The sequence below is a fragment of the Melanotaenia boesemani genome, chromosome 6 (assembly GCF_017639745.1).
Source record: "Melanotaenia boesemani isolate fMelBoe1 chromosome 6, fMelBoe1.pri, whole genome shotgun sequence".
NCBI lineage: Eukaryota > Metazoa > Chordata > Actinopteri > Atheriniformes > Melanotaeniidae > Melanotaenia > Melanotaenia boesemani.
The window spans coordinates 18562047-18585746 of record NC_055687.1 but is presented as its reverse complement, the minus strand read 5'-3'; the positions used below and the strand labels follow the sequence as shown (position 1 = coordinate 18585746).

The window sequence follows — 23700 nt, the reverse complement described above, 5'->3', positions numbered from 1 at the left end:
GTTACTGAGAGCTGACACAAGTGATCTCCTTAACAAAGTGGCTGAACATGACATCATAACTTAAAAAAGAAACAAAAATTCAGACATAAAGGTAATATGTTGTATGTTCATTAGCTCATTTATTCATTGCCACACCAGTTTGTGTTGTACAGTTAATATCATGGTGCCATCACAGTCTTCAAAATCTCAGAGCTTCAGAGTGAAAACTGAAAACTTGAACCCTGTCCAGCCATGGACTTCAGTGGCATCTTGAAATGTGCAGGTGTGATTCTTCTATCCCCAAAGGAGAATGCTATGAAAACTAAAAAGAGAAAGAAAAAGATTTTATAATTTAGAGCAGAAATTTAAATGTTTTCAGAGAGAAAGAACACTGCTCTGAACTGAGCTTTATAAAGCAGGTGTTCATACTTACCAATGGTTTGTTGATGAAACACTCCCATTTATGATTAAATTAACACTGGGTGAAACCTCACTGTGGTAACTACCAGATAAATGGGAAAAATCAATCTTTTGCCACTTGATATACTCTTTCAGTCTCAGTCCAGAATCTCCTTGATGCACCAGCAGCAGAGAAGGAAATAAAGGCACTCCTTAATCGACTGGATGAAACCGTAGGCAAAGTTTCCTCCCAGTAAGTTCTTGCCTCGTCCCAGACCCATAGCCATGTCCCGTAAGTGCTGCCCCAAAGAGGAGGAGGGCATTGCCTGAGGAAGAGGACGCTGGGGATGCATGGCTTCAGTTTTAGTAACCTGACAGATGCAAAGAGAACACTGATGGTGAGAGGAAATAAAAGATGATGCCTGACAAATAGGATCTGACTGGGTCTGTGCAACAGCTGGGCTTTGCTCTGTGTCACTGACAGCTTTCTCTTCTACTTATAATCTCATGTCAGTGGCTTCCAGCATTTTCTCGACTCTTCCCAAGTTTCAAACATGCTCTGAATGATTAAAAACCTGTTTACCTTTGCAATGTAATGCCCCCCTCCCGTGGGGTACCCCACTACAAAAAACACCTTTGCTCAAACAATCCCTGAATAAGCTTCCTACTGTCACAGCTTCATCTGTTCACAAACAGGAGAGTTCCAGTAACCCAACACAATTCCCACCACATCCCACTCTTTGTTAAGGACAGCATGTGATAGGCAATCTTATTTTCTAGCAGTGTGTGTGTGTGCTGAGTGGTCAAACTGTCCATTAAATTTGATTTACTTATATCAAAACTCAAACTCACAGACAGATGAATGATATATGTATTTATATATGCAATCTATATTTTCAGATACAGGTGTAAACAGCCATTGTTTCCCTAAAAACAAACAAAAAGTATTAAACAGAAAAAAAGTAAAAATTTATAACTGTGCAAGCTAAAGTAACCTTTGGCTTTTAAAAACAAAATTATATATAAAAAAAAAACACAAAACAACAGCATCATTAACATTATCACCAACAACAAACCACAAAGTCTTTTAAAAGGATTTTCATGCAACAAAGGCAACTGTGATGAACAATGATAACACAGGACCAGTTCACTAATAATATAAAGGGTCAAATGAGTGTGTGCCACCAACACAGGCAAACAAAGTAACAGCAGAACATCAGTCTGGGTTTCCTATTTCTGACCCTTAAAAAATCTGAACAGGCAGGGTGTGTCTAACTGTCCCAGCTGTTGTTCTGTATGTGCATGCATGCTCGATAATGTGAACCTGCTTCAGGGTCTGCAGGCTAATGACAGTTAAGGTTTAGGCTTGAAAGCTCCCTTCTCGCATTTTGGCTTTAGTCTCTTTGACATTTTTAAATTGGCTTAAAAATAAACTACCTTAACGCTGTACTGTCTGACTCTGTTATTCATCATAGAAGTCTTTAAATATACAACAAACAACAACCTAATTATTCAAAAATTAATGTTATTTACAGGTGATGAGGAAATAACCCCCTCCCCAATGGTGACATCAAGTATCTGTGACTAGAAGCTGAATGCAAGAATGCGCACCAGAGGAGATTGCCATCACTCGAGCTGCTTTGTGTGTGTTTGTTGGGAGTGTCATTTTTGCAGCGTCTAGGTTTAACTGAGAGATTCTCCTGTAGTTGATTACATTTGAATTAAGTACATAAGGTGACTGCATTGGAGTGACATGACTGCATTGAAGAAACAAGGCACGATTAAAAAGATATAAAAACATCATGAACTGAGGGAGGAGAAGAAAACAGTCAACTTCTCCTTATGGATCCTCGTAAGTTTGTGAAAACAGCACACTGAAGAGCAAAATTTGGCTGAACCTTTCATCCTTATCAATGCTCCAAACCTGTGAGTTATAGTCATTTAGAGACACATTTTTCTAAGTTTTTTTTTTTTTTTTTTTTTTAAGTAGACATTTTCCTCACAATACACAAATATTACACTCACTTTGCATCATTTCTGAGGGAAATTAGGCGGTTCTTTAGTAACCACTCATCTTTGCTTAAACTCTAAAGATAAACCCATAGATTGTCTATGCAAACACATACTAAGGTGTTAAAGAAAAGCCACCTGTCAAAAACTATATGGTCTCTTCTTCTGAAAATGTTTTAGTTTTTGTGTTTGTAGGTGACATCAACGTATTTTAAAAAGCTCCTTTTTGATGCTGGATTCAGGCACAATCCCCTAGATTTTTCTCCACTCTAAAACAGTCCCATTTTAAAATGAATATGACACATAACCGTTGATAGTTGTCATGGCTTCCTTCTCTGCAGTTAGCAACCAAGTTCATGATCTTTGGCATGACAGGTGGTGCAGAGTGTGTGTGGTGTAAAGGTGTGTTTATATCTGTGTGTGCAAAAAGATTAGGGAGATACAGCTGTTTTGATCCTCCTGTACTCCAAACGTCCAGTGAATGATGAAAATCAAGAAAACAGAGTAAAATACACACACAAAAAAAAGAGAACATATGATAGTCTTTAGCATAGCAGTCACAGTTTTGCATACAGGCTTTCCTCCAAGAGTCAAAGTTCAAAGGTCCTTATAGGGGGAATGCTTGGAGGTGGGGTGGCCCTCCTGATAAGATTGGAAGCCAACTTGTGAACGCATATCCACCAGTTAGAATAGTCTTGGAGTCATGTTAGCTGTTGAAGTTCTCCTGCGCCACATGAAGGGAGGGTTTGAGCCTGGTGAAGTCTCTGCAACAACTCATTCCATCCAGTCCTTGTCAGGTGAGGGAATATTTTCCCTCCCAAATTAAGAAATACACTTTACATCCAATCATATTCCTCCTCAGTTCATCAATTTTAGTACAATTCCACGCATTAGTAATTTTTCTGTTTTCTATTTTTCATAATGACTTGTCAATAATTTTTTTCTTAAAAAAAATTGCATTTGATTTCTGCCCCATTGTGATATTAATAACAGGGCTCCTCCCTGGTTCACAGTAGGCTGAGAAATTGCAGCAGTGCTTCTCTGCGCTGGAGGGTTGCGCCTGATCACTTGGGGGGGAGCTGATGAGGGAGTGCAGGTCACAGTTTGGCAGAAATATGTGGCAAAAGCAGCAAGTAAGTGATTTTGCAGAGAAAGTGGTGTTTGTTTTTTTTTTTCCTTTTTTGGCTTTCTGTACTGTGTGTGCTCATATGCTGCGTACGAGTTTTGTGTGTAGTGTCACTATGTGTCTATAGCATATGAGGCTGTGTATGTGTGTGCCTTGTGTTGGTTTGCTGTGGGAGTGTGTGTCTATTTTTGGTGGAGAATTTCATTGGAGTGTGTCGCATCAGGGCCTGCGCTCTACTGGCTGTTGCAGATAGACTTCGCTTCCAGCTGACACAATGGGAAGTCTGTTGTCCATGTGGTAACTGATCAGGTGACTGACGCTTCCAAACCGATGGTCTTTTGTGCGTACCTAAAGGGGATAAAAAAAGTGTTACTATGAACACACAAAGTAAAATTTCTCCCTCCTTTTGACGCTTCTGTTGCCTTTTAAATTTGCTCAAAAAGCAGACTCACCACTCCTTCTGGGTCGACTAGCAGCAGGTGTTTGGCCTGACCCCCCTGCTGTCCCGTGAGGACGTACTGTCCCGCCGTGGTACCAGACTCCCGCACCAAGAAATCTCCGTCTCGGGTCAACAGCCTTTCTGCTTCTCTGCGATTTAAGCTACCGTGGAACCAGATTTCATTCTGCAACTGCTGCACCAGTGAGGGCGCTGCTGTCACCGCAATTGGGTTGCCATGTCCAGAGACCCCCAGGGCATCATCAAAGGGCTCTTGAAACATAAATACAAATATATTTGTAATATTTCACTTTTTGCTAAAATCCTCCAGGAGAGAAAAAAGGTCATTTTTGTCTTATTGAGTTATCTGCATTTTTGTTTAGAGCCACATAAACTGACTGATGCACATATCTAAATGGTCCACGAACACTGTGAAAAATACTGTATTTGAATAGTGGGAGGGGTCTTTAATGGCTAAACTTTATGCAGCCAACCAAATGCCCCTGTAATGGACAAAAAAACTTATTCCATTATTTTCCTCCAAGGCTTCCCTATGTTTAATGCTGTTCTTCTCAGTTTGCATCAGCTGCAAAGTGCAAACCACTCCGCTCATCTCCATAACTAATGACCAACTCTTCCATTTTTCCACATGGCAAAATAGCACATCATCATTGCCAGTGATTTCTCTCATTTTCATTGCCGCCCACACATCTCATTTACAAGAAATCATGTCACTAATTAACTTTCTCATTTAGTTTCCAATGAAGCTACGCATTTGATGTAGGACTGTATTGTAGACAGATGTCCATTTGAGATTTGTTTATCAAGTTAAGACACAACACAATAACTTACTAAATCAAAAAGCAGAAATAGATACATACTCATGTCAAAAGCATCTCTGTGAGCATTTCCATTTGCTGCAGCTGGAGGACGGGGTTTATCCACATTGACATATGAAGGGTCATCAAACAGCTCTCGAGCCCCTTCTTTGGCACCTACTAAAAATACAGAACATCAGTAACCTTTAAAACAAATTCTTATTCCCTATCAAATGTGCATACTAAGTGACATCTTTATTAGTCAAAAGAAGATGTAGGGGTGGTTAGTAGATTTAAATACGACTGAAAATGGCCTGTTTTGGGGTTAACTGAGGGATTCCTAAAACAAACCTGATATCTGAGCAAAGAAACTTCTAAACATGCAAGGGAAACCTGCTGTTTCATCACCTTGCTGTATCCCTGACTGATTCTCTTCATCTTTCCCTTTCAGGCTCACACAGCATAAAAGATGCCAAAGTCAGAACCTGAGCTCACCTGGTAGAGGAGGCAGAGGCTGCTTGTGAATGTCATTTTGATTTGACTGTCCATAGGGCTGCAAACACAGAGGTATACAAACAAATCATCAGCCATTGCATCATAAAGAAATCCTCAAATAAACGGCATCCTGGCTTGTTAAAATAACTACAGAAGTTATTTTATAGACCAGAAAGCATTTAATATATACTAAACAGCAGTATCAAGCTACAGTGGCCTTTCACATGGTATATTTAAAACTTGTAAACACTGAGATGCAAACTTGGTTCCAGATCAGATGCACCCGGGATGCAATAAACATAAGGCGTTAAACCTAGATTATTTGTAGAAGATTCAGAAACTGTACTTCAGATAAGAAATCACATCAAGATATGCAATATGCCTGTCATCTTTTCCAACATAGCCACTGCAAATGAAAACCATTAACTTTAAAGTTGGCAGAAGAAACTTTGTCAGGTAGATTTAGACACGTTTTCACTGTGTATACAAGTGTTAGAACATTACACCGAAAGCAGGTCAGTGCTGTATGAAAAGTGGCTGATTATTCTCAGGTCTGGAGCCGACTGAACACATTGAGGTTTACCAGCCTCCAAAATATATCTGAAACACAGTTTGGAGATTCCGTACAAGTGTGCCATCTCTCAGCTACACTACTGCTGGGGTTGGAATGTATGAACCATGTCTATAACCAGTCTCTTCCTTCTTTGCTGCATTTCTCTCACCAGTGTTGCTCCTGGGCGGGTCCTCATGTCAATCAGTCCACCAGGGGGAGGCTGTTTTCCAGGGAAATTATTATAGTACGGGACCTCAGGAGGAGCAGCCTCATCTTCCTCTTCCTCCCATGCAGAGCCATCAAAAGGAGCCATTCTGTGTGAGACAGGAGTGTTACTAAAGCTGATACAGAAGTATGTTATGGGTCATAAAATACACATAGTACAAAAGCGCTTGATTTTGGCTTATTTTTAACATGTACCTGTCATGGGGTGTGACCAGTTTGGGGGGGTTCTTCAGGTACTGTTTAAAACGCAGTTCAAAGGCCTGACCAATGGTGCTGATGACTTCCTGGGCTAAACCCTCCGAGCACTCCAGGATGTGACAAGCTGCAATCGTGGAGACAGAAAGAACGGATGAGGAGGCTGCAGCAACATACCACTGAATCAAATCCAGAACCCAACAACACAAATAAATTCAAGTGGAGGCAGAGTAGGAGATCATATAGGCTTGTGTATTTTTATCAAGTGCCATTCTGAAGTATACATGGAGAGTAAGAGTTAATGTCATTCACTTTACCCGCTCTAGTTTTCTAATAGATTAAAGGATTACATGATGGATAATATTTGAGAGAGTGTTAGAACCTTAATGTAAACTCAACCAGCTTAGCTCGGCATGAAACTGAGCAAAATTCTTCTGGAGGATTGGAAGAGGGAAAAACCCCACATGCTCACATAAACAGCATCTAAGCACATTAATTTAGGAGCAAATGCTTGTGCTTATAACGTGTATATAGTGGAAAATGTGCATTTCTTTCTGTGCTGTGTACACTGTGTCTGTGATGTCTCAGCTCTGCTGGGTGGCGAGTCAAATTCAAAGGGGAATAAAAGAAATGAAGGAATATTTTTCATGTGCTTAACGAGACTAATTCATATTTAAATGAAAATGCTTGTGCTTATTTATTTGTGATATTTACTACAAGTGCTATTCCAAGCACTTTTTCACCATACAGTGAGTTAAGACAGGAAAGTAGTGGCTCATGTATCAGAGCATTATGGTCAAAATTCTACATCAAGGAAACAAAGCTCTGATATCTGAATTTCTCTTTACTTTTATAGCTCTGTAAAGATTTTGCTGTTCCTCCTCACCTCTCTGGTTGACTGGATCCTTGGCCACATATGCTACGTATTCAGCTGTATCCTGGGGGAGTAAGACAGGAAAGACAGTCAGGGAGGAGTGGAAAGGGAAAAATCAATCAAAGGAAAAAGTGAAAAGGTAGGATTAAGACTCAAAGGCTGAGAATAGACAAGGAAATAGGTAAAGCACAAGCTGAAGCCTTCGAGTCGCAGCAGAAGTTAAAAACATACACTCAGCTGAAAAAGAGACAACAGGAAGTGATGTGATCAGGGACTAGGAGCCAGCGAGGCAGCAAAAAAGTAACTGGTATTCATAAGAATAGACAATGACATAAGACAGGAAGGAAGGAAGGACACGCAGGCAGAAGAAGAGATGGATAAAGGCCAGAGCGAGAGATTTAAGCTGAGAGAGAGGGTTGGGTGACTCACTGGGTCTCCTCCAGAGGCAAAGGAGATGGACTGCATGTGATGGTTGGCGATTATCTGTGGAGAGAAAGTTGGGAGAACGGGAGCAGAGAAAGAGAAGGACAAGGAGAGCACATGGGTGAAATGTAGTATGTGGAAGTGAAATGAAAGTGTATGGACAGAGAGACAAATATGGAATCATTACTGAGAAAAGTGCTTTTTCCTCCATTGAGCACCATCAGCTGCAGCGGGGATAAAAACACAGCAGGGATGGAGCACCTTTAACAGCCTGCAGCATCAACACTTGCTAATGCTGCATGAGCACAATGTGTGGGAACTGAGTCTTTATATGAGAATGGGAATATGTGTAGAACAACATGCTTCTTCGAGCTATGTGTTAATGTGAATGCACTACTCTAGTGTATGCCATCTCCCCAAAGACAGACATCGCTCAGTGGCTATTAACTCATTAGAGGTCTAAGAGAAGGATCACATCCTGCCGTGTGGTAACGCAAGAATGAAGACAATGGTTGTGCAGCTTCCAGAGTAAATGAGGCAAACAAAGTGGAGAAGCTCTAAATTTATCTAGGCATCCTAGAATTTTCTAAAAAGTCATAAAACTGCATTGATGAATACATAAACAACAAGACATTCAGAAAATTGTCATGGTGTGCATTTAATAACATTTCTGATCTTTTGCAACGTTTGAGCTGCTCTAACTAAGCCTGCTTATGTCATTTACAGGCAGGTTAAAAACAGTGGACAACTGCTAGAAGGACACACCGGGATTTCATGTGATGTATTAGACAACACACTGAATACCTGCAATGAAACTACTTGACATACCTAACTGGACTGAAATGAGTTTCTAATGCTTTTCATCTTAGCTCTCAATAAATGTGCCATATGACAATTTGAATTTTTAACAAAGTCAGATTTTCCTTCATAGATTGCTTCTCTCTGGCTTATTTCTGTTGGCTGTTCAGAACAGAGGTGCTCCTGCTTCGCTTGAAGATAAACTGTCAATTTGGGATGGCATACCATTGGGACTGACAGATTTCAGAGTGCAGCTTTGCTGTTGATGAGATATGTGTGAAAGAGTCACAAGCATTAAGATCCGTAAAACCACATGGAAACCCTCAACTAGAGAGATCTCCAGGTTTTCTCTGCCTCAGTCAACTGCACATGTTAAGTGTACTCTGGATAGCAAACAAACCTCCAGCCAAAACAGAGCTGTGACAGTCAGGTGCATCTCTGATTCTTGGCTTTCAGGGATGAATCTACCCACAGAGATTTTTGAGAAAACAGCAGTGTTTCTAGTAAGCTGATTTCAGTCTAACCTGTTTGCAGTCAGAAGCCAGCAGATTGAGGCTGCTGGTTGAGATGGTGAGGCTGATTGTCATGCCTGCAAACTGCAAGTTGCTCTTTCCCAGGATTGGCGTCAGACATCGAGAGGAAGGCTGCAAAAGAGAGGGATACAAACCATGAGTCGGAATAAAAACATGATACACAGACAGAAGGCAGCAGTTTTTTTTCCCCTTTTCTTTTTTACTTCACCAAGGTAAAATAATCCACTCATTGCCTCATGACTGAACACGAGTCTGTTGGCTCATGTGTGGAAATGCCTGCGTGTGTGGGAGTGGGAGAACAGCTGCAATTGTGAAAATGATCCGGTCTCCAAGGCCAACTGTGACCAGTGGGGTACAGATAGAGCAGTTCATATAATGTGGGCTTGGCCAAGAGCGTTGCATAGACCTCGCCAGCACTATTGTCTCAGTCCATTTATCCAAATCCTCCGCCTGTTCTCATGGCTTTTAGCCATTTTTTCTTCAGTGTTTCGAGTATGCTGTGAGAAAAAGCGCCATCAGGACAGGATGCACATGCTCAACCACATTACCCTCAGTCCAGCCAAATCACAGTGACTAGACTAGTTTAATCTATTCTAGTTTACAATCTATAACTGTATTTTGTCTGGTGTGCAACACTGCCAGACATTCCTTGGTCAAATCCTTCTATGGCAGCAGGCAGCTGGATTTAGCCACCTGTTTTATGGACTGTTTGGGTGGATGTTTTTAGTTTTACAGGAATACTGTGCTCAGACACAGACAAGTCTTTAAACAGCAGACTGGCGACTCTGTCTGTTAATCTGTTGTGCTTCTTTAGGCTGACACTGGCTCCACAGAAGCCTCCCTTGAGGCAGGAGGAGGAGGAAGAGAGACCAGAGAGTGACTAGTAATTACCTGCGAGTAGCCCACTAACCACAGAAGTGTACAATCAGCCTAAATCAAGATCTCCGTTTGCATGTGTGTGTACTTGTACTAACATCTTTGTGGGAAACAAGTTTTGGATAAGAGTGTTGACATCAGTTCAAGTGTTAAAACTTGGTTACGGGGTTTAAGTATGGTAAAAGACTTGTTTCTGATGGCTGCTGTAAGGGGATAAAGATAGCCACACAAATGTGGGTATGTGGGTACTTGTTTGTTATTCAAGAGTCCTGGTTAGGGTTAAAGTGTAAATGGAGGTTAGATTCATGTTAGATTTAAGGCTTGGATTCGGATGTCCACAAATGGATGGAAGTTAATGTAATGTTCTAAAATGGATCGCCACACAAGCTTGTGTCTGTGTCTGTGAGGGAGAGCATGTGACTGAACAGCTAACTGACCACAGGCTGGACAATCAAGCTAAATCGAGCTCTCACTCAGAGAACCCTCCCACTGCTGCCACTTAAGCCTTATAAATAAATAATGTTCTGTCAGGGTGTGTGTACGGGTGTGTGTTGTATGTACCTTTCTCCGGCGGGCTCCTTTGGCTCCTGGTACTGCCTCGCACACCACAGAGATAGCTTCCCTGAAACATCAAAACACATGCATGCTCGGCAATGATGTCATTAACCTTCACACCTTCCAGAATCCACATCTATGAGGATTAAAAGGAAATCTGGCATTGGGTGAGAGAATTTATAGTCCCTGGTGACTGCGCTTGTCTTGCCAAAGAGACAAACATCACTACGGAAACCAGAAGGAAACCACCAGGATTCCAGAAGATTCTAATTTAGGGCCTCAGAGAACAGCAGGAGCGTATAAACACACAGATGAGCAGGCACAGTCAGATGGTAACACAAAGAAAACAAGCAAGGAAAACAGAGCGGAAGCAGGACAGAAAGCAAGAAATCAAAGACACATGAGAGGTGAGTGGAAAGTGTGAGTGTACATGTTAAACATGTCTTTAACCATATCACCCCCTCATGCTCTATGATAAAACTTCAGCAGTGACAAGCCAGCAGGAGCAGTGTGTGATCTCACCTGGTGACCTGAGTTCTGGTGTTGAAGTCCAGTGCTCGCATTGACTGTAGCACCTCCACACAACCCATGTACTGCCCAGGAAACAGGAAGGCAACACATTAACATCCAACATTTCCTATATCACAGCTCCACTGGGCCATTGAAACAGAAAAGTAGAGGAAGAAATAGTGCCCTACATACTGCAAACTGGACATACTTCAAACTGGTATACAGAGTGTGTCGCTTGCTTACCCGTACAGTGTAGGAAACACCAGTGGTGCTGACCACATTGTCAGAGTGCAGCCAGCCACGGGTGGGCTTGTTGACGAAGGAGCCATGGCGTGTCCATTCATCTCCTCCCAACTGACCTCCTTCCACCCGTGCCCTCCTGGACGCCCCTCCAAGCCGGTTCATGTCCTGTGGAGGAGGTCGAGGAGGAGGAGAGGGAGCAGTTAGGAAAGGAGCAGATTGATGAATAGGAGTAGGGGAGCTAGAGTTGCTCCTGTCATCCCCAGAGGATTCAACAGGTGCCTGAGCCTGCTGCGACCTGCTCGAGGCCTTGAGTCCTGGAAGAAGAGTAGTGGAAACCTCCAGGCGAAGGGATTTCATCCTGGGGAAGAAGGAGCAGAGGGTGGTGGGGCTGTTTTCAGCCGGGCGGGGAGAAGTGGGGGGCAAGATTGGAGTGAGAGATGAGGAGGAGAGGGAAGAAGGTATACCAGGGGAGGGGGTTAGAGGGGTGGCAGGGCTGGAAGGAGGGAATGATGATGGATTGGAGTTTGTTTCATCAGTTGAGCTCAGTGAATCACTCCGAATGTGGGTGTATTTGGGTTTTGGTACGAGCTCCATGATGAATCTGCAAGTGCAAGTTTTTCCTGTCGGTGCAGGTCCACACAGGCTGTAGCGATTTAATCAGTGTCTTTGTTTCACAATTCAAAGTTTCCCTCTAAAAGGACACACAGCCATCTGTCTGTTTTGCTCAGAATAAGAGTTCCATCCATCTGTATGGTTGTCTGTCTTCTGCTCATTACAAAGCAGCCAAAACCAAACTGCTTCAAAAAGAGCTCTATCCACAGGGAAAGCACAATGAGAGAAGGTGCAGAGGAAAAGTGGAGTGTTCCAGATAATGGCAGAATACAGATGTAAAAAGTTTTTTAGTGCACCAGTAATGCTCATGTTGTCCTCAGTTCTGTCCTATGTTTTTTTTATTTTATTTTTTTTTAAATCAAGTTCTTCAGACACTTCAGGATGAAGACAAGTTCTTAGCTCTCCACAAAGTATTACTCTTGGTGTTCTGCCATCATGTAAAACAATATCTGTGAGTATCTTGTCCCAGTTTAATCCTCTCTGAGTGAGGACCAGTTACTCAGCGATTGCCAGCACCAAGAAGAACCGACATTAGTGACTGTTTTTGAACACCCACGAGTGTCTTACAGAACTTGGACTCGACGAGTCTACATGCATGAGGCAGAATAAACTTTCCCTGCCCACAATGCTTCTTTGATTATCTGTGTATGTGCACACTGGTGTGTGCATGTGTGAAGCAGCTCCCCTTGACAGTTCTATCCCACATGACATAGGCTCATAAAAATCCTATTAGCAGCCAACATGGAGATAGCAAGAGGGGCTGTGCACACTAACACGGCAGCGCATCACACACAACTTCAACTGGTCGATAATACAGCAAACACCTGCAGAGCTCGATGAAGCCCAGAGCTGCTAAAGGAGAGAGAGGAGGCTTACTGTTATATGGCTAGTCTCAAACCTTGGCTGAAGCACAGATTATTTAACACCTACTTTTTAAGTACATCATATTCTTAAATCTGTCTCTGGGTCCCCCTTTGTTTTTTTACTCCCTTTCCCTTTTCCTCCAAATGTTTTCATGTCCTCTCTGAATGGCTCTTGCTCTATCCCTCCCTGCGTCTCCTTCTTCTTCTTCCTCTCTCTTCTTCCAGATTACTTCTGGAGAAGCCTCTTTCCCTTTCTCTCTACTCTTTTCTCCCCTCTCCCTGTCTCCTTTCTTATCCTGGAAGTCCTCCCTCTTCCTCCACACAATATACTCTGCCAACCTCTGTCTCTCCAATGCCTCAGCCCTCTCCCGCGCCACCACTTCCTCTCTCCTCTTCCAGATGATCTCTCGCTCCCCCTCTCCCCCTCCCTCGACTGCTCGCCCGTTCTCCAGGCTGTCCTTTTTAACAATCCCTCACTTTAATATATTAACTGTGTGCCCTGTGTTTCTGCCTCTGTAACTTAAGGATTATGGATGGCTAGAGGCCAGACATGGTTTCTTTAGACACCAATAGAAAACCCAAGGAAAAAAAAAGTTGGTAATTAAGACTGGGCTGCCCCAGCTGAGCCCGTTCCTGACTGAGGTTCCTGATATGGCTAAAACAAGAGAGCCTGTCTTGGTTCAAGTGTGTTCCCTAAAACTGGCCACCTTGGTTAGGATTTAGTTTTGAAGCACCATTAGATAGCAGTAGGTTGAATCTGAGATGCTGTCTGTATCTCATACAGTGACACACACTGCAGTAGCACGACGGTGATGTAATACTGCAAAATGTAGGTCATTGGCTGATGATGACTACCGGCGGGCTTGTTGTGATGGTAATGAGACCTGATTGGTCAGGCTTGAACTCCGAACCCAGGGTTCCCTGAACAGAAGCTCCTCAGTGTTTAACATGAACTTACTCAGCCCCACTGGAAAGAAGCTCAGTTAAAACTGCACTCTGTTGAGCTGCTGTCATCTCTATGCACGACTGTTCTCATTTCTGGACAGGTCAAATTAACAAGCCCAGATTATAGTCATTTACCTGAGAGAAGAGTACTGACACAGCCGCATATGATATGAACAAAGTTTTATATTCCAGGACAGCTTCTTTCCTTATCTAAGGCCAGGCTAAATCGAACAGGAGGTTAGCTCACAGGTCTACTTTACAGACAGCATGTAACATCTCCCATTCTGCATAGTCCAACCTACAAGCCAAACAGTCTTTGCCGTTTACATTAACAGTCCCTTGCAACCTAAAACCACCAAACGAAACAGTCAGTAACAGTTTGACCACAGTAGGAGGCAAGGCTACACCTACAGTCCTGCAGCAAGTTGGCTGGCCCACACCTTAGTGCTGCTGAGGCACTAGTCATATTTACAATCTGTTGACCTTTACTCAGGCAAAGTAGAACACACACCTTGCCTAGACAAATTACACAAGGTTGTAAATTCTGCACCAATGTTTCAGTAATGCCAAGAAAATCAGTGGATTTTCTTCACACACTAACATCTCAGAAAAATAACTAGACCTCAAGTACTCATAATTGTAGTGGGCACTGGATGCATGGCAAAAGAACAGTCGCCTACACTAGTCTAGCACCACAGAGGTGTCTAGCAATTCTAGCTAGCCATCCATCTGGTCTTGGCTGTTAAGCACCATGGAGGATCCAGTTATACTCATGCGTTGCCAGACAGGCTGGGATGAACTCCAGAAAGCTGGAAAGAAGTATGGCTGAAGAAGTCACAGAAGACACCCAGTATCTGAACAATCAAAAGGCATGCAGATTAAATAAAACATTTTTGTCACACACCTAATCAAACTAAAACTGAGTCCAGAAAGAGGATTAGCACCTCAAAAAGGCAACAGATCCAATATAAATTGACATGTTAACAACCGATAGGAAACTCCAGGTGTTCTTAAACAAAGGGCTGCAGAAAAGCTCTATGAGCACAGTCAGCCCTGGCCCTGGGATGTTTCAGTGCACAGAACACAGTGTAGGTCAGGTGACTGCAGAGGAGATGACCCTCTACATGAAGAGAAATCCTGAGTCACCAACAGATAAACAGTAAGGAGCAGACAGTCACTAACACAACACAGCTACTGTCATGATTTGAGGCCCCGGGCCCAAGCAGCTGCACCCAGCGATATATACAAGTAAAATCAGAACAATAATCTAATTTATCCAGCCATGCCTGTTTATCCGTCAGCTTGACTGATTAATATGGTTGGTGCCACAGATAAAGAGGAATGACCAGACTCAATCAAAACAAATAAACAAATTGGGTAAGGGGACCTGAAACAACCCTGAATCAGTGAGCACCACACAGAGAAAGAAGGTAAAGAAACAAAATCCTGTGTAACAAAGAAACTCCTAACACAACCACTACTAATCTGATCTTCTGAGTTTTATGAAATATATACAGTTATCTAATGGATCAGCACCAGTTTTAAAAACACAAGAGGAAAGTAGTTTACATCGTGCTGTCTGCAGCTGCTGCCCGTTGCTATGGCAACAGACATTAAAAGAGATGCCTGCGGAGGATATATGCCGAAAAGTCCCGACAAAGGCAGAAATCTTCAAAGAGATAACCACTTGGTCAAATCACATGGCAAGTAATTAGCTGCTACATCAAAGGCTCCACATTAAAGCTTTTCTCTCTTTTTTTTTCATCCAATAGCAAGAAAAACTGCAGACTCCTAGAAAAATCAATACAGTTCAGGAAATGATCAAAGTTTGACGGGCATAGCGCCAGCCAGAAAACCTAATCAATGTTGACATCTTGAGTTGGCTGCATGCACTGACTCCAAATAAAGCATACAAAAACTGATAATACTTCAAAACAATTTTCCTGTTAACTGTATAAAATAACTACACTTATATTTAAAATTTAACTAATGTTAAGAAAACTTGCATAAAAACAACCTGAATATTCTGTGCAGCGGCTAACAAAGATGATTGTATAACATCCTGCAGAGTAGCCCCTATGCTCATAGAAAATAGAAAATCAGAAGTCACAAAGGGAGGGTATATTTGAACAAAGAAAAAAGTAATCAAAACTGTTTTGTATGAAGTGAGTCTAATAAATTTGCCTCAGTGTTTCTTTTTTTCCCGAGGAATGGCAAAACATAAGTAGTTCCTTTTTTGGGTTTAGAGAGCATGCAGTTGATAATCCATGTCTGATCATCTAAAGCTACGATTCACATGAGAGCCACATTAATGTTTAAACAGCCCCAGACTGTCCGATCATCCGTCCTCTACTTCCTCTTTCTGGCTTTTCTTTCGTCCACTCCCAGAAAAACGTGCTTCTCCTCTGATCCGCTTGATTAATTCACAAAGTCACTGCCGGCATCTATCCTCTCCTCCGTTTGGCTGACTCCTCTTCTTGTTCCCTCCTCTATGTCTTTTCGTCTCTTTCAGCAGATGGTGAAATGGCAGTGCTGCCAGGATGGACAATGGCACTCCTTCATTGTGTTCCACTTCTCCCCTCACGTCTTTCTCTCATGCCCACTTTCCTTCCACCTCTGTCTGTTAGAGGGATGAGCACGCTGTCTGCCCTCCCTCCTTCCTGTCTGGGTGGGTGATGCTGCCTCCCATTTTCTCTCTTATCGTCTTTCTCCCTCCCTCCCTCACACACACACACCAACACACATATATATGCGTGTGCCGCTGCATGTGCCCTCCCCACCTTCTTTTCTCCCATCCTACCTCCTTCCTGTTTCCTCCCCTTCCCCCAATCTCCCCTCTGCAGCCACAGTCATTCAGCGGTGTACATGTGTATGCACAGCGAGATGCTGCACTCCTGCACATTAATGCACAAACTCTAGGGGGAGATGGGGATGTTGAAGAAGGAAAGAAGGCAAAATAATGTGTGTTTGTGTGGAAACTGAATGTGTGGAAAGCATGAATTTCCATGTTGGCTACTCAAGACTCCTGCTTTAGTTAATGTTTGATAACCTGGAAAAAAAATAAATAAATAAAGGGCAGGAAAAAGAAGAGCCACCTTTGCTCTATGTGCTGTAAAAAATAAAATGATGTCATTTTAGATAACCTTGATGAAAGTGGACAGACTAAAAATAGAAATAAAAGAAGACTTGCATCCACTTAAATATTCACTATACTACATGACTACAGCACTCAAGGGGGGAAAAAAACCGGAAGATAGAAAGTAGAGATGCCACAGATTGGCCTTAACATTCAAGCGTATCTGATGAGAAGGCAGTGTTGCAGAAAACAGAGGAAACCACCCGTAGAGTGCTACAGGAACCTATCAGAATGGATAGCAAGAGGTCCTCAAATGTCACCACAATACAAAGTTCCTGCAGTACAGTGAGCACTATGTCAGCACCATGTGGTTTAGAAGACCACTCAGACAAAAATCAGGCAATTGTAAAGCATTGCTCAGATGGACACACGTAACCATACAAAGTCATATGATTGGTGGTGATTCCTGTGATCAGTGGTGAAAGCAAGACCCTCCACCTACAGCCTGCACCATGCCCACAACCAGTAAAACACAACCCACAGTGGCTTAGGGTTGACCGAATGATCATCTTGAATTCTCCAGAAGCTCAACGTATTTCAGTGAAATATTTATGCACTGTCTTGGATTTATATAAGACTGGTGAGGAGACCGAACCATCAGTCTATAAAGTTCACCGAGCTAAAACTACCCTAGTCTAACATGATATTTGTGCAAATAACTCAACTACATCCTGCAGCTATAAAGTTGAACAAACAGCTCTTTTTAAACCAAACAAACATGATAACCTTCATAAAAGGTAAAATGTTTTAAACTGAATTTGGTTCATATGTGTAAGTCTAAGTATAGTCTGAGTCAAACCTCCGTAACTTTACATACACAGCGCTGCACTATTGCTCATGCATGACTTTATGTCAATTTCAATTTCACACAATCGCAGAAAACTGACCAGTATTGAAATATTTCTTTTAGTTGCCATGGAAAACATCTAGACAACTTATGCTGTTCAATTATGATCTTGTTTCTTTCTGTTTAGAAACTAGGTCCTTCATAGGGTGAACGCTCATAATTTCATAAAGCTAAGCTATAATAAAAACATTAAAACAGAATCTCAGATAATTCTTGTTTTCAGACTACAGTGAGAAATACATTAAACTGAATTATCACAATCAAAACCTGAAGTCATTTTATGGTTTGATGCAATTTTGCAGCCCTAAAGTTTTAACAATTTAATTACTTCTTCTCAGACTGTTAAGAGAATGCAGGCCAAATTAGTTTTTTTTTTTCCTCGTAAGGGTTTGCTTTATTTAACATATCCTCAAGTAATATTACAAGTCTCTCCAAAAGCTACTTGCCTATATGAGATATGAGAGATTGGAGTTTTTTACTTGAGATTATGTTAAAGTAGGAATAATCAACCCCTTTGCCACAGTGGCATGTTGTGTTTATGATTAGCTGGTTGCATTATATTAATGTCTTACCATATATTCCATCGGCCACCACAAGCTGAGAGTCTGTAACATTGAAAACACCAAAAAGCATATCAGCACACAAACACACAAAATACAAGGAACCAATTACAGTGTGTTCCAGTGCCGCCCATACAGCTACTTGACCCCTCGCATGCTTTGCTCCCAGGATCAGCTGTGCAGAGGATCATGGGACTGCACTGATATTAACAGCACATTTGATCAAACAGACACACAACACTGGCATAAGACAAAAAGAGCAACATTAAGAGGGAAAGTAGCAGAATATGAGAGAAAAACAGAGCAGTGATAGGAAAAGGGCGATAATCCAGTGTGCATGTTGAAACGTACTCTGTGGAATGAATGGAATTAAGTGAAACGACCGCTTGTGTAGGATGTTTCTGTCTCAGCTTGCCCTATGCACGTTAGAAAGTGTGCGTTTTGTTTCTATGTGTGCTGAAGAAGTCTGTGGAAGCTGAATCTAGTCAGTATTTATTAGCTGAAACAATCAGAGACAAACTAAACAGGCCTCTGGATCTAATGTACATGCTGCAGGGCTGTATCTGCTCTCTGCTCTTATACTGTATCCTTGTGTCCGTGTAATCTGATTTGACCTCCCTATCTCAACCCCATATACACACTAACACCCCCCCCCAAAAAAAAAAAAAAAAAAAATTAACACGAGTTAATGAGCCTAGACAATGACCTTTTCCCACTGGATTTTTGCCAGTCAGAGGCACAGTTTATTATCAGATTATGGAGATGAGAAAGACAATGACAAATAAATCAGAGTGCAGAAAGAACAGAGAGAGGGAGAGCGGAGGAGAGTCTTGCATGAAAACACACAAGCAAACAAATTAAGCTGAGGGTGAACATTAGATTAGTCAGGCATCCAGCGGGACGTCTTTCTGTCGGTTTCATAGCTCACCACACACACAGCAAACATGTGAGCTGGCTATTTTGGGTTGTGCCAGCCCCCACTCCCTCCACCGACCCTTCTAACCAACGTTCCTCTTATTTATCTCCTTCCATCATTCCCTTCCTGCTACCCTCTGTCTCAGCCTACTTACTATGCAACTTCCAACAGTTTGTCATTAGCAGTGTTATCACTTAATGCTGTTCAACTTATTACCGTATGAGTACCACTGACTTTAAAGTATCTGTAGCATTGGAAAAAGACACCCAAAAGTAACATCTGACAATAACATTGTCAGATTTTTGATGAGGCCATAACAAAATCCAACCTTATTTCATGACTAACCTACCTGACATATACTGCTGACATCCCCTATAAGTTTGTAGTCTGACATTTAAGCTCCTCCATCTTTGTTTCTGGACCCAGTCACATGACCATAATATGATTACAGGAAGAGTGCTACTTGTTTGTCTTTCGTCAAATGATCAAAACGGCCAATTCTAAGATGAATAGTACACATTTAACTTCATTCTTAAATAAAAAATAAAGCTAATTAAAATGAAAGCCAAACATAAATATTTAGGCTACTTACAAACAAATAAATAAATCATCATCATCTTGAGGGTCTGTCAGTATACATGAATGAATAAAAACCATATATGGTCAAAATAAAACAGCAAAACATGCTAACACAGCACAACTTTGAGGAAACTGTTTTGATGATTCAATAAACATTTAAATACTTCATTAAATTAAAATAATGTGCTTCTTTAGACTGCATTAATATGATCTAAGCCCTGAAGATTGCTCTATATGAGGCAGAATTTCTACATAATTATGGAATTAGTTTACATGGAGCACAATTAAAGTAAGTTTAGGTAATAATATAACTTGTAGAAAGAACTTGTACATATTCTGCCACATATTGCTCTACTTTTCAAATGCAGTGATTTAGTCTGCACAACAATAAACTTCTGAAATTATCAGGAGGAGAAAAGGAAGTTTCAAACCTGCAAACAAAATGCCATTTGCTTGTTGTACAAGCATACACTTCATACACTTCATCCATTCAGAATATGTTACTCTGAATGGATGACGGCCTCAGATAAGAGCGCTGTATCTGATTTAAATACAGCACCCAGAATTGTGACATTTTATTTAATAATAGCAAGTTTTACAAAGTTGTTTTAAGCTGCTAAAAAGACAGCATTTATTTATTTATCTATTCTGGTGTGTAGAAATTATTTTATGCCAAATTTTACTAACACAATTTGAATTAAGTGCTTTCTGGATCTAATGTGTCATGTCAGTTCCATTATTATATCACTATTGTTGTCTGTATCAGACAAACAATAGTTTGCAAAGTATCTTTTATAGAGATTGGGTGACCTTTTTTTGGTAGAAGAACAGGTTTTACAATCACACATCTACTATATTACCTAGTGTAAGGAAGGGCATAGGAACCCTAATCTGCAAGAAGAGGGAGCTTCTGAAACTGCAATCTCTACTTATTTAGAAAGACTGATTAGTACACACAGACACTTACCAGTTTACCAACAAACCACTAATGCTAATTAAACAGTGAGTTATTATTTTTGTACCTTATGTCACTTCCCATTTTACCACAGTTGATTTTAATAGAGTTTAATCAAACTGTAGCTCACATGGAGCACTGTGCATGCAGCAGCAGACCAAGCTCTGCAGGAGGAAACAAAGCTGAAACTAGGCCCCTTTGTCTAAAAGCTAGAGATGGACGACCACATGCTACGACCTCAAAAACAAACTCCTACAGTTTGTTTCCAGAACATACTTGCTCAAAAAAGAAGCACATATAAGAATACCCCTGACAGGCAGTCACCCACACAAAACTGAGCTCTGTCAACTCTCCACATGTTCACAACAGCTGACCTGTGTTTTGTCAAACAAAGGTTCTAAGTATTGAAAGAAATTCAAGTCCAATATTAATGTTAACATGTTCACGTATACAAGAAATACCAAAGATTATTTGTGGATCAACTGTCTGACTGTTTTTGTCTTGGATGTGTAGCCATGCGCACACACCTGCGCAAGTGAAGCGTCAACAATCAGACGTCACTTTGTGCCGTCAATCAGGACTAAAGTTTATTTTGTGACTGATAGGGTGTGAGCAGAATTGGATAGATCCAACTTTAATCAAGTAGACTTTAGACTGTGCCTGTGTTGTGACAGCGAGGCCATGATGCTCTGCTTTGACTGACAGTCTTGGAACGTCCTTCTGTCCAAGCCATGTTTGCCCTTGTATGTGTATGTGTGTGTAGACAGATGTGCGTGTGTTATTTGTCTGGCTCCTGTCATGTGTGTGAACCTAAAACTTTTTGGATCTGTTGTTGATTGGACCTTCTCTTCGCCTGCATTTCATCAGTGGCGATAACTCCCACCATTTAATATCATGTCAGGGGCTGCTGGTCTGAGCGGTGTGGTTGACCCTGATAAGAGCACTGAGCCCACTGCTTTCAGCCACCTCAATCATCCCACATGCCCTTCAGTGTGTCCATAATAGCGTGTCTGTCCTTCACTCATTCTTGCTGAACTTTAACTCTGTCACAGTGACCCTGTTTCAACACATCTGAGGTGTGTTTTGGTCACTTGTTGCTACGTTTACAATTAACACAGAAGAAATAGTGGAACCTAACCCAAACTTCTTTTTTTTTTGTGGTCAGGTTGTGCACAGATTTGAGTCTGTGTGCGCTGATAGACTCAATAGCTTATCTCGCAGAGGATTTACTACACCCTGGAGCAATTTGGCTTGGCTCTGACACTGCCTGGACATTTCAGACAGCTTAGCCAGCGTTGGGAAGGTTGCATCTGGAATGTGGAAGGTTACAGATTATGATTTACCACATTAATATGTAATCTAACCTATCTGTTCCTTTCAAGATTAGTTTTTGATCACAACTGAGCAATCAAGCTGAAAGGTCTTCTGGGGGCTGTATGATTTTTCTCATGTAAAAAAACTGAACATGCTAATTGCGCACAGTATTTTCAGTGCTAGTGAGAAAAAAAAAAAAAAAAACATCAAGAAATAATTAAAAGCTGAAGCCACAAGATCACGATTGGCATGGGCTGAGTTACTGTCACTAAACTAAAACAAGAGACAACAAAATTTAAGTAGATACTGCCAAATCAAACAATTATTTGCATGACCTGAAAATGCAAAGTGTGCCTCTTGATGGTGTTAGAACAAAATTCCTTGCTTTGCTAAACTGGATTGTCCAGAAATATGCCAGACACCATACTTTCACAGCAATAGGATGCAAACCAGAACACATGGCATTTTAAACCAATTTTACACTGAAAAGGTTATATGTTTAGATAAATATATGTTTGTGATAACCCACATTTTCACACATTTTATTAATCTATCATATCACACTGATACTTAGTTACATTAATTATTAATCACTTCCTCAGTTTGTCAGTTGACTAGTTTGTCAATTGTATTTATTTCTGTTTTACAACACTAAGAATTTCCCAAACTGCTCACCCATACATGTCCCAGTTATTTCTTTTTTTACTTAAAAGTAAATAACTTTCAGTCTAGTGATTAATGAACCAGTGTTTGTAAAGCTAACTCCCTTTGAGAATGCCTCATCTATTAGACATGAGGGGAGGGGAGGTGGGGGTTTGGATTTATTTTCTAAGCTTTCGGTAACTAAGCTGATTTATCATAATTTCTTTTTAAAACTCCTTTCATACATTCTATAATTAGGTTGTTTCACTCACAGCTTCTGTGACTTTGGACTCAGATACTATGAAACCTAAGGGAAAAAAAGAAAAATTAAAAGAACTAACACAAGTTAAACATTTATCTCATGTGCGCACAGCTCAGTCTGATAAATGGACATTTTAACAACAACCCGACTGTCAACTCTCCACCGTCTCGTCTCAATATAACAAACACAGACATACACTCAAGCAGAGCAACGCTTGCGCGCAAACACTGTCTCTAAAACTTTTATTTACAACAATCGTGAGAGACTGACGCACAGCACGCACACTCCACACTATGCCCCCCAAAAGTGCGGTCAGCCAACTTTAACGAGCAACTTACCAGCTCTTCCTCCCTTTCTCTCGATTGCCCCTCCTGCCCCCCAAGCTGTTGCTGAACAAACTTCAGCCTAATATAAAGTGAAACAGGACAGCGCGTCGATGGTTTCGTTGCTCAGACTTCTTTTAATTTGGATTAACTTTATAAAAGATGCATCTAAACTTCTTCTTTCCTCTGCCTTTCCTTTCCTTCCTCTTCCCCCTCCTGCCTCCCCCCTCCACGGTCACGACAGAAGCCACTTCCGCGAACAAATGGCAACGTCATCTGGTCGCGGGCGTTGTGTGTGTGCGTGTGCATACGCGCGTACATGTGCATATGCGCTTGGCCCTGTTTTTGCACCTGGACGAGTCGCAGCATATTGCGCAAAATTAGAAATCCCTATCTGTGACCCAGAGGTTTGCAGTTCGCTGGTAAATTGCGGTGGATAAATTCAGCACACGAACATCTGTTTTATTCTGTTTCTGAACATTTGTTTTCTCCATTAGTTAACTACAAAACCACAGCTGCCCGTACTTTTTCAAATCTTTTTTGTATAATCTACAGCAGTTCCAGTAACTGTAATGGAGACTGGATTATTTATTTATTTTTTATTATTAAAGCACAACATGCATATTTGATTCAAATGTCATGTTTTGTTTAAACCATGTGTTAAACCCATGTCATAATCCACAGTTTGTTATCAGAAA

The 23700-nt window shown here is 41.3% G+C and overlaps 2 protein-coding genes across 7 annotated transcripts; both read right to left on the bottom strand.

The window, feature by feature from the left end:
- Window positions 1-86: 86 nt before the first annotated feature.
- Window positions 87-3374, bottom strand: LOC121642285 (lens epithelial protein). Its single transcript, XM_041988925.1, has 2 exons — window positions 413-3374; window positions 87-301 (listed from the first exon to the last, which is right to left on the bottom strand). The coding sequence occupies exon 1, from the start codon at window positions 729-731 to the stop codon at window positions 537-539; it is 195 nt and encodes a 64-aa protein (XP_041844859.1). The 5' UTR covers window positions 732-3374; the 3' UTR covers window positions 87-301; window positions 413-536.
- Window positions 3375-3510: 136 nt separating this feature from the next.
- On the bottom strand, window positions 3511-23239 carry shc1 (SHC (Src homology 2 domain containing) transforming protein 1). 6 transcript variants are annotated; one of them, XM_041988923.1, is made up of 14 exons: window positions 23018-23239; window positions 18024-18064; window positions 11049-11213; window positions 10818-10888; window positions 10302-10362; window positions 8856-8975; window positions 7540-7593; window positions 7123-7174; window positions 6237-6363; window positions 5986-6130; window positions 5264-5321; window positions 4832-4948; window positions 3967-4223; window positions 3511-3862 (listed from the first exon to the last, which is right to left on the bottom strand). In XM_041988923.1, exons 2-14 carry the CDS (start codon window positions 18033-18035, stop codon window positions 3734-3736), a joined length of 1368 nt encoding a protein of 455 aa, XP_041844857.1. In that variant the 5' UTR covers window positions 18036-18064; window positions 23018-23239; the 3' UTR covers window positions 3511-3733. The 6 variants fall into 6 exon arrangements, with proteins under 6 accessions (XP_041844857.1, XP_041844856.1, XP_041844858.1 ...); XM_041988922.1 differs by having other exon boundaries at window positions 18024-18056; XM_041988924.1 differs by lacking the exon at window positions 18024-18064.
- Between the last annotated feature and the right edge of the window lie 461 nt (window positions 23240-23700).